Source organism: Micrasema longulum, unplaced genomic scaffold (genome assembly GCF_059751315.1).
Source record: "Micrasema longulum isolate JH-2025_06_02 unplaced genomic scaffold, ASM5975131v1 h1tg003166l, whole genome shotgun sequence".
In the NCBI taxonomy this organism is placed as follows: domain Eukaryota; kingdom Metazoa; phylum Arthropoda; class Insecta; order Trichoptera; family Brachycentridae; genus Micrasema; species Micrasema longulum.
In genome coordinates, this window is record NW_028280259.1 from 88,803 (window position 1) to 99,942 (window position 11,140).

At 40.4% G+C, this 11,140-nt stretch overlaps 2 protein-coding genes across 2 annotated transcripts in view; both read left to right on the top strand.

Moving 5' to 3' along the window:
- LOC148271018 (insulin-degrading enzyme-like) overlaps positions 1-6,689 on the top strand; it is a 29,153-nt gene extending 22,464 nt beyond the window's left edge. The window contains 4 exon segments of the mRNA XM_088241920.1: positions 1,386-1,591; positions 2,591-2,735; positions 4,397-4,628; positions 6,478-6,689. Coding sequence (XP_088098046.1) covers positions 1,386-1,591; positions 2,591-2,735; positions 4,397-4,628; positions 6,478-6,689 — 795 coding nt within the window.
- A 747-nt stretch (positions 6,690-7,436) lies between these two features.
- On the top strand, positions 7,437-9,430 carry LOC148271019 (uncharacterized). Its single transcript, XM_088241917.1, has one exon. The coding sequence runs from the start codon at positions 8,238-8,240 to the stop codon at positions 9,423-9,425; it is 1,188 nt and encodes a 395-aa protein (XP_088098043.1). The 5' UTR covers positions 7,437-8,237; the 3' UTR covers positions 9,426-9,430.
- The last annotated feature ends 1,710 nt before the right edge of the window (positions 9,431-11,140 follow it).

Genomic DNA, 11,140 nt, shown 5'->3' on the forward strand with positions numbered 1-11,140 from the left:
CTTGATCATGCCATGTCTTTCTCGGCCTTCCTCGACTTCTACAACCAGACACATTCGCATCATAAATCTTTTTAGCCGTTCTTTCATCATTCATTCGCTCCACATGACCGAACCATCGCAAAAGACCTTTCTTAATTTTGTCGATAATGCTTAACTCAGCCTTGCATTCTGCTCTAATTTCGACATTAGGGCACCTATCATACATTGTTTTTCCGCACATTCGCCTGAGGGATCGCATTTCAACAGCATTCAGTCTACTTTCGTCCCTTTTTTTCCAACTCCATGCTTCGCTTCCATACGTTAAAGTTACATTTATCAAAAACCGCGCCAAATGACTGTAATCAGTGTGTCACTTTTCAGTAGTGATGTCATGAAACGGTTGGCGTTCTTACTTTCACTGACCTGACTAGAATCTATGGAATATTGCTTTGATTACTTAATTTATAAGGAGTGACGTCATTATTTACGATTTTAAAATGAATACTATTTTTAACATTTTTTATTTATTTTTGCGTGCGTTTTTGAGATATTTCATCATACTCCAAAATTCACGTGTACACGAAAACATTAAAAAAATTTAATTCCGGGTTGGGCTGGAATTCCTCATTATTCCAACTTATAGAGCAGTTCAGAATTTGAATGAAAATGGTATTATTATCGGAACTCACCCGGAAACCAATGTCCACTGTCATCTGACCTACTATCCTCTCAAGGACAGTGCTACAGGTGAATCATGCATTTTCTGCACGTAAATAACAAATAATTAAAACATCTGAAATACTGATTACCTAGTGCGGATGTCAAATTGCTGACTGTCAGGGAAACAGAATATGACTTCAACTCTCTTCAATGCTTGTAAAACAACGGCCCTTTTAGGTTATCTTTATTTTCGGAAATAGGAAAAAGTCACACGGAGCCATGTCTGGCGAATATGGAGGCTGGGGCATCGTTACAGTATTGTTTTTGGCCAAAAATTCATGCAAAAATTCATTATCGTGGCTGCCACAGACAAAGTAAACAATCAATATAGCTGAAAATTTTAGCTTACTTCAGGGGCATGTATGCCAACATAATGAAAAAAAATGACATTCGGACTCTCCAAACCCGCTAAATTAAAAAATTCCCATTGTTTTCTGAACTCACCTCATAGAATAATAATCTTATGACAAATAATCAAAACATCCAAAATACTGATTAGCTAGAGCGGATGTCAAATTGCTGACAGTCAGGGAAACAGAATATTACTTCAACTCTCTCTTGCAGATATAGAGCTAAAAGGTGGTTGGAGTTTTGGCCCCTATTTACATGAATCTTAATATTTGGCAGATCTACAAACAAAAATAATAGACATGGCAATTTGTTAACGTCTTTTCTTTCTATTACAGAGCTGGGAGAATGCCGGTTTGTGCGAGGAGTTGTCACTGCCCCCTCCCAACGAGTTCATACCCGACTCCTTCGTGCTCGCCCCCCGGGACCTGAGCGCCCCTGAGGAGCCGACTATCATCAGGGACACCGCCCTCATGAGGGTCTGGCACAAGCAGGACGATGAGTTCTTCCTGCCGAAGCTGTTCACGACCGTCGACTTTAACAGGTCGGTACTGTCCTGTCTGTGGCATTATTCTTTACCCAATCCGTTTCGTTAATTCATTCATATGGGAGGAAACGAGAGCGAAATACGATTTTGATTGGGTTAGAGTAAGATGGACATATGACAAACGAACGAACTTACAAAACGAAACTGTGATAGAATACGCCTCCTGGAACTTTTAGTGACAACCGTCATCAAAGAAAGCTGATTTGGTTGGCTGGACCAAATCAAAGAAACCAAAATCAAACTGAAACTGGTCGCCAACGAAGCTTCTCTCAAGACGCTACTCAGGTTTTACTATTTAAGTCAATATCAATTACTATTTAAGTCAATATCTCATCTGTGTCGTTGTCATATTCCCCTTAAAATATTTACAGAATCCAGTGATATTCAAGATTCTTTTGTTTATAATTATTATCCACGAAGGTAGAATTATTTTTTAAAAAGATTTTAGGGTGTATCTTTTGTATAATACTTTTGTACTTGTCTACTCATCGAGCACCGGCCGAATACACATAAATCTTACCCTGTGCCTGGCCAATTTTTGTGAAATTTCATGTTTTGTGAAGGGTTTCTTTAAAGTGTTTTAATTATGAAAATACTGTATTTTACCTTTTCTGATAAAAATTAATGACCCCTTCCAACTGTCAGCCTCGTGGTGTAGTGATCAGCGCGTTTGCCTACTGCGCAAGAGGCCTCGGGTTCGATTCCCAACATGGTTAATGTGATATATTTATTTAAAAGGGTGTTTTTACACTAGAATATTTCATAGTCCCTGGACTGGTACCTGAAGCGTAAGACTGATCATCTTACCTTCATGTAACAAAAATTACCGAGATACCCTACGATTGGTGTACCAATGCAGTCCCCTATGCACCATTAGGTGCGGAAACACGCCAATTATTCTTTCGCCCTAGTAATACAAAAACTGTGTTAGTATATTTTGCACTTGCCGTTTTTTTACCTCTATAAATAATAAAATTGTTTCTTTGTTTCCTTAAGCCCCCTGGTGTACGCAGACCCCCTCAGCTGCAACCTCACCTCCATCTTCGCTCTGCTGTTCCGGGACGCGCTCAACGAGTACGCCTACGCGGCCGAGCTCGCCGGGACAAGTTGGCAGATCAGCAACTCTAAGAGCGGAATCTCGGTAAGAGAAATATCCATCGTGCCGGTGGCTGTAAACAATGAGACAATGACATCTTCCTTTCTGTAAAAATGTACAGTAAAACGCCCTTTTTACGTTTTTCAAGGGAGCAAGAAAAAAAATGTAAAACTGAGGGTAACGCTAAAATGAGGAAATGAAAAATGTATAGAAAAAATAGGAATAACATTAAAAAAAAAAATTCGGTACACTATAGTGTACATATACTTCCAGAAAAATTGTAAAAATGGTGATAAGTGGAAATTGACAATATTTTTTTTACTTACTTTAAATGATTTCACTAAAAAAAAATTTTTTTTTTCAAACAATATTATGTGATCTGTTTTTTATTTGATTTAAAAACAGCATGTTAAAATTATTTTATATGTAAAAAAAACGAAAATAGAATTTTGAATTTGCATAAAATAACACAAAATATTTTTTCCCCTAAATGTTGGGAAATTTTATTTATACGGTATCACTTTTTTTTCTATGGCATCACTAAAAACAACTGTCATATAGTTCGCGGCTTTTTAAAGCATCTTTTTTACAACTTTAAATATTTATATTGTTATGTTTTAAACATCGCAATTGCGATGATATTAAAATTTTATTGTTTCTAAACGTTTGTCAACTGTGTATCATGATTTGTACTAGTCAATATGACGTTTTTGTTCAAATAAAAACTAAGACTAACCTTAGGGTTAATAGGAACCAGGAGCACTTAAACAAAAAGGTCAATTACACTGCACCTGCTTTGATTTTAGGTTAAGGCAATAATTTATCCTTTATTAGTTGTTTACCTGTTTTTATTCTTTATTCGCGTGGCACACGCGGTGGCGCGCGGTCCGCGGCATTATTATTACGATATAATTTTGGCTTTTTTGACACATCAAATGAATTCCGAAATTTTCTCAAGCGTAAAACCGGCGTTATGAAAAATGTAAAAAATGTTAATTGGGGGAAATATTTGTATGAGAATGTATGAAGAAAATGGGTCCTGAACATTTCGGTGTAAAAGCGGGAAAATGTAAAAATTGAGGAACGTAAAAACGAGGTTTTAATGTATATGGCTAAAAATCTGCTTTATCAATTTTTTCCGTTAATTTTCTTTCTTTTAAAAAATCCTAATTTTATTGATTGTGATTTTTCATGTGTCAATATAAATCACTCCTTAGACGTCACTACAAAGTTATGTCGTCACTATTGCTGATAACTGTCATTCTAATCGAGCTATATTTTAAGGACTATAGGACAATTTTTTTATAATAATTACTACCTCGAGACAAGAACTGGTCTATCTTAGTGATTGTTTAAATCTATTTATGTAACAGTCAGCGTTCGAGTCCCAGGTTTGATTCCTGGCCGGGCCGGATGTAAAATATTATTTTTCAAGGCGATGATGAAGTTCAATGAAACGAGAAATTGTAGCATTAAAAATTAGAGCATTTAATTGTATGGCTAAGTCTCTCTAAAATGTATGAAAAAATTAATAAAAATGATTCTGCTAAAAATAAACTACTTTGTACGACTTAATTAATTTCGTGCCGCCGTGGTGATGTGTCCAGACCCTCAGGCCCTTTGCAATAAATATCGCATTGCGTCTTGCAGCTACAGAGCGCATTGACAGTTAAAAAAATAAATATTTTGTGTGATATTGATTTTAGTTGAGACTTGAGGGCTACGACGCCAAGCAACACGTGCTCTTAGAGAAGATAATGGAGTGCCTGGCCTCTTTTAAAGTGGACCCTCGGCGCTTCGAGGTCATGAAGGAGATCAACATCCGCAGCTTCCGGAACTTCCGCGCAGAGCAGCCGTACCAGCACGGGGTCTATCACCTCGCTCTCCTGCTCACGGAGCACGCCTGGACCAAGTCAGACCTGCAGGAGGCTGCTGAAGGTGTGTATACATACTGTCGAGAGTGTCACCTCGTGGTAACACGAAAAAATGCTGTTAACCGAAAATGTCACCTCACGGTAGCATTGAAAATTACACCAACAATTACAAGTGTCTCCTCATGGTAGCTCTAAAATTATGTTAATAACCGCGAGTGTTACCTCAACGTATCACTAATAAAATACTCCGTTAACCGCAAGTGTCACCTCATGGTAGCACTAAAAATTACGCTAATAACCACAAGTGTCATCAAGGCAACAGTAATAAAATACTCAGTTAACCGCAAGTGTCACCTTATGGTAGCACTAAAATATATGCTAATAAACACAAATTCACTTTGAGGTAACATTAAAAAATATAAAATAATACATGAAAAAAGAATGGAAGAACAATTTTTTATCTGTGGACATATGACGAATGAATTTTTTTGGTTACCTATAAAGAATGTGTTTTGAAATTTAAATATCTTTCTAAACTCCGAGATACTTTATTTTATCTACAGAATTTATATTATCAATATTGATATTGTATCCTTGGGGTATATTTTTTCTCCCAAGATTCATATACAGTAAAACCTCGTTTTCACCGAAATATTTAGGTAACATTTTTTTCCATACATTGTCATTCAAATATTCCTCCCAATTAAAGTTTTTCATTACCTCGGTTTTACGTCGAAATCTTTTTCATAACTCATTTGATCTGTCAAAAGACGAGCCGCGCGCCGGTATAGGGTAAACGGATCATACACATCGTGGTTTGACATTCATAAAGGAGTGAGGCGGGGATGTGTTATGTCACCATGGCTGTTCAACGTGTATATCGGTAACTGCATGAAAGAACTGAAAGGCTTGAGAATGGGAGCAAAAATGGGTGATTTAAATGTCAATTGTCTTTTGTATGCTGACGATGCTGTACTCCTTGCTAACAACAAAGAGGAACTGCAATTCTTGGTAACAAAGGTCTACGCTGTATGCGAGAGAAGCGATTTGCTGATTAATGTCGATAAATCGAATGTGATTGTTTTTGAAAGAAATGAAAGTATGACTAAATGTGAAATCACTGTGAATGGAGTTATAGTAAAACAAGTAGAGGAATTTGTGTATCTGGGAAGTATGTTCACTAGGGATGGAATGACTGAGAAAGATATTGAAAGGAGGGTGAGTGCCGGGAACAGAGTGAACGGTGCACTTAAATCGACCTTGGCAAATAAATGCTTGTCACAAGAGGCAAAATTGGCAGTTCACAACGGAGTCCTGGTCCCGTCCCTGATGTATGGGAGTGAAGTATGGACTTGGAAAAACAGGGATAAAAGTAGGCTGAATGCTGTCGAAATGCGATCTCTCAGGCGAATGTGTGGTAAAACTATGTACGTTAGATGCGCAAATGGTGAGATCCGTACATTATGTAAGGCTGAGACAAGCATTATCGACAAAATCAAGAAAGGAGCTCTGCGCTGGTTTGGACATGTAGAACGAATGGACGGCGAGAGAACGGCGAGAGAACGGCTAAGAATATTTACAATGCAAATGTTGATGGATGCAGAAATAGAGGAAGACCGAGAAAGACATGGCATGACCAAATCCAACAAATACTTAAAGATGGACATGTCAAAAGTCGTAATAATCGGCGCGCATGCATGAGAAGATGTATGAATGTAGAGGAAGCGAGATATGTATGCAAAGATAGAGTGTTGTGGCGTTCTTTCCTCTCTGCCTACCCTTACGGGGAAACGGCGTGATGGTTTGTTTGTTTTATAATATGGAATGCTAACGGGGGGGACTCATTTCTCTTTCGGCAATAGGGAAATATCACATACTACAAATACCGATAAAAATTACAATATTTTTTTCAGCTATGACCGTTGAAAAACTAGAAGACTTTATTCCCAGACTGTTGTCTACAATCCACGTTGAGTGCTTAATACATGGAAACGCTACCAAAGAGCGAGCATTGCAGCTAGCGTCCCTCATCGAAGACAAGTAAGCTTTTCATGTTATATTTGTTAACCACATAATATCGAAACTCGTTCAATTGGTGAGACTCGACTGTGCCATGTCTCCTTAGTTCAGCATGTGGTGTCCACGAAACCTCTCCAGGGCTCGGTCGGCGGCAAACTGTGTCGTGGCAAGTCCGCGAATAACAAATAAAATATACAGAGAATAAAACCAATGACAGATATCCACAGAAATACATTAAATACACGTACAATACATACTAGTGTGTTTGTGTGAGTGTAAGTGAGTGAGAGGGTGGGTGAGTGGGTGTTATATTGGAATGAGGGTGGACATGTGTGTAAATATTATTGCACAAGTGTCGAAAATATAAATATATATAAAATATTAAGAATTGACAGAATTAAGAAAGGGGTGCTGCGTTGGTTTAGACATGTAGAGCGAATGGACAGCGAAAGAACGACTAAAAGGATCTACGATGCAAATGTTGATGGATGCAGAAAACGAGGAAGACCGAGAAAGACATGGCACGATCAAGTCCATCAAATACTTGAAGATGGACATGTCAAAAGTAGGAATAATCGGCATGCGTGCATAAGAAGATGTATGAATGTAGAGGAAGCGAGGTCTGTATGCCAAGATAGAGTGTTATGGCGTTCTATCCTCTCTGCCTACCCCTACGGTGAAACGGCGTGATGGTTTGTTGTTGTTGTTGTTATAAAATAAAATAAAATAAGATAAAATAAGACTTTATTATTGAAACTAAGTATAAGACAAAAAAGTATGTTTTAAGACGTGCATTTTAAATGTTATTATGTGTTCTGAATTGATTTCTGGAGTCCATATTACGAGAGAAGCGTTCATTTTCTTTCCCGTTGTCTGTGGTTTCGTATCGTCTATTCCTGGGTCAATGTCTTAATCTATGGTCGCTCTGTCCGTTTCCGCCAATTTGGTATCCCGGTCATCCATGGATTTTGTTTTTTCATAAAGCGTCATTTTCCTAACGTGTTAAGACGTTCGTTGATTTTGTCCGATCATTTCGAAAAAATCTCATATATTCCTGGGGAAAACAGCGTTACCATCGATAAAAACTTTTAAGGACGGTTATATTATACAATTTAAATTACGAAAGTTCCGCATTCTCACGTATAACGATCAGTAATCATCGTGTTTTGGGGTTTGTTTACAAAACACCATTTTGATAAGCACGGCTATCGTTTAAAAAACATTGTGAGAGTTTAATATTGTTAAGTGTTGACGCTTGAAGTTGTTCCTGTCTTACTATAAAAACTATAAAATACGTGAACAAACGATCTTCATCTACCCGGCATTGTCGCTTATTTACCTAAAAAATATTATTTTTCACCGTCGTAAACAAACGACGCCATCTTGAAAATCACCTGTTGTGTGTTTACAAACATCGCGCGAGTGAATATTTTAAGTGTGACGGATAATTGATCTATTCATGTGACGGATAACTCATTTACTAAGAATTTGGTGCTTCGAGTCAAATTTTGAAATATGTATTTCGTGTAAATTTCAATTTCGTCCTAATTGTCGGTAAACATCGGTCGTCATTTTGAATACTCCGACCTCTTTAGTCTTCAGTACTAAGTTTACTCGACTTTTTAAATAAATCTGCAGACTTTTTGAGATAACAATGAGTGATGCAGAAAATGTTCAACCTCACTCATTATCGCCGGTGGCTGGGCCCTCTCGATGCAGCGAATCGCCAAAAAGATCTCACAAATCGCCCGGTCCTTCATCGTCAGACACAGAGTCTCCCGAGCCGCGACAGCAAAAGCGGCTAAAAGTGTTGATGGACCCGAGAATAGACTATCTAGTCCAACAGATCGGAATTCTGACTGACGCGGTATTCCAAAGTCAAACCGACACCAATGTCGCAGCGCCAGGTAATACTTCTCCCGTAGAGTCGGAACTGCAAGAGGACGAAGATTTTCTCCAACAACCTCCCGGACTAGAGGAACACGTGGATGCTCAAGAAGAGCTGCAGCTGGATTTCCAGGAACCCAGCACGACAGTCAAGGAACCGGTCCATCCAAAAGCTAATCCAAACAGGATTCGAGCATTGGAAAAGCTCCAACACTTCGACAGTGATAACTGGGCCGGCGTGCGATACGCGGAGGTCCAGAAGAAATTTCTGGCAGAACCGTCGTTTGTTGAACTCAAAGTCAACGACGAGCTCAGACGCTGTGATGTCAGCTCTTCTACTCAAGCTTCACTTGAAAAGTCTTTTGCTGCTCTATCGCACGCCCTCCTCATACAGAAAGAGGAGTTTCAGTCAGGGCTCCAAGCATTGGTGAATTGGGCCGCCGGCGAGAGCACGGCTCTTAACAAAAAGACCTTATTTGATAAGGTCAAATTTTTGTTTGCTCCCGACTCCGCATACCAAAGGGTTTCTGAGGACATTCTTCAGATGGTATGTGGCAGGCGAACGGAGGCGGTGCAATTTCGCAGGAAAGCCATCCTCGGAGAAGTTAAAGATGAGCACGTCAGAGAGAGACTTAGCAGAATTCCTCCTAGCTCGGAACACCTGTTTAGCAAGGGAAATCTGACGTCTTTCCTATCTAGGGTAGGTACTTCCGACAGGTTGACGGTAAAACCGGTGATACCTCAACCTTCATTGAGACCTCAGGTACCTATCAGGAAAAAGCCAGACAACCAGTTTTTTCGTGAGCAGCGAAGGCCTCTCACTAGCAAAAATCATGGTTTTCCCAAAGGAGGAGCTGGTCCCAGCAAGTTTTCTACAAAGAAAAAAGGGGGAGGCAAGCCCACCTCTGCTGGTTCAAAAGAGAACAAGCCTAGAGGAAGGCACACCCGTAATTGACGCCAGAAGGAATCCATTTCGTGGGGGGTGTTTAAAGTTATTCCAGGCAGCTTGGTCGACACTGGGAGCACCAACATTTATGCTGGAAATGATCAGGGGGACACGGATACCCTTCGTGTCAAAACCTCCTTTGATAATGCCACACAAAAATACTTTAAACCAATTTTGCACACCGCCCTCTGCCGAGATGGACTTCCAAATAAAGGAACTTACCGAGACCGGTGTTCTGGAAGCTGCGGACTTATCTCCCAGCTTCCTATCAAAAATGTTCCTAACACCAAAATCGGACGGCTCCCTACGTGTAATCTTCAACTTGAAGTCTCTGAATCTGTTTTTAGACCCTGCTCCCTTCAAACTAATAAGCCACTACAAAGTTCCGGAATTTTTGCAACCAAAAGATTGGTTGACAAAAATAGACCTCTCACAAGCCTATTATCATCTCCCGATCGCACCAAAGCATCGGAGATTCTTGCGCTTGGTCTACCGAGGAAATTTACTTCAGATGACAAGTCTGCCCTTTGGCCTTTCATCTGCTCCCAGAATGTTCGCGACCCTTACAAATTGGGTAGCCGAGTTACTGCGTCGGAAGGGTATACGGACAATCGTGTATCTCGACGACTTCCTCCTTGCGAGCCAATCCAAGGAGGATCTAGGCCAACAGACACGGCTAGCAGTAGATACTCTACAATTTCTGGGGTGGAATGTAAATTTCCAAAAGTCAGTGCTCTCCCCAACACAAAACACAGAATACCTGGGGATCGTATGGGACATGCGCAACAATCGCAAGTCCCTGTCAGAACGGAAGTGTACGGCATTCCACCAATCACTTCGAGCGATACTGTCTTGCCGGCAATGGTCTCTAAAGCAAGCGGAAAGTCTCCTGGGAAGGTTAAACTTTGCCAACTTCGTGGTAAAAAGAGGACGAATGCACTGCCGACAGTTGCAGATAGCGAGCAAATCGCTAAAGCACCTTCCACCAAGAAGGTTAGTCCCGATGACCGAGGAGTGCTTGCAGGAGGTAGAATGGTGGACAGAAAACTTGCACTCGTCAAACACCATTCACAAGGAAATGTTCAGCCATTTCCTGACAACAGACGCCTCAGACCTGGCTTGGGGAGCAACATTGGACGATTTAACTTTATCAGGTCAGTGGACCGACCTACAGAAAAAGTGGCATTCAAACCGGAAAGAGTTGTTCGCAGTGCTTGCAACCCTTCAACACTCAGCACACAATCTCTCCGGTTCAGAAGTCTTAGTGCAATCGGACAACAAATCAGTAGTCGCATATATCTCCAAGGAAGGAGGCACCAAATCCATAACACTCTTAAATCTGACCCAAGACCTCCTGACCCTTGCAGACGAGTGGGATATCTCGCTGACAGCGCAGTTTCTTCCCGGAAAATACAACGGCGACGCAGATCACCTGTCTCGGGGAAAAACATCTCCGGAATGGCACCTTTTACCAGCAGCAACCGAACTAATTTTCAATCACTTCGGACAACCCGATATAGACCTGTTTGCTTCCAAAACGGCACACGTGACTTCAACATATGTTTCAAGAGATTGCACAGACTCGTGCGCAATCTTTCAGAACGCTTTCAGTCAATGTTGGGATTACAATCTTGCCTGGATTTTTCCCCCGCCAAACTTAATACCACGAATTCTAGCACACCTGAACAAGGCAACCGGAACCTTTCTCCTTGCAGTCCCGAGGA

Excerpts from the sequence above, each read along its gene's own strand:
- LOC148271019 (XM_088241917.1), top strand. The coding sequence starts at position 8,238 with ATGAGTGATGCAGAAAATGTTCAACCTCACTCATTATCGCCGGTGGCT.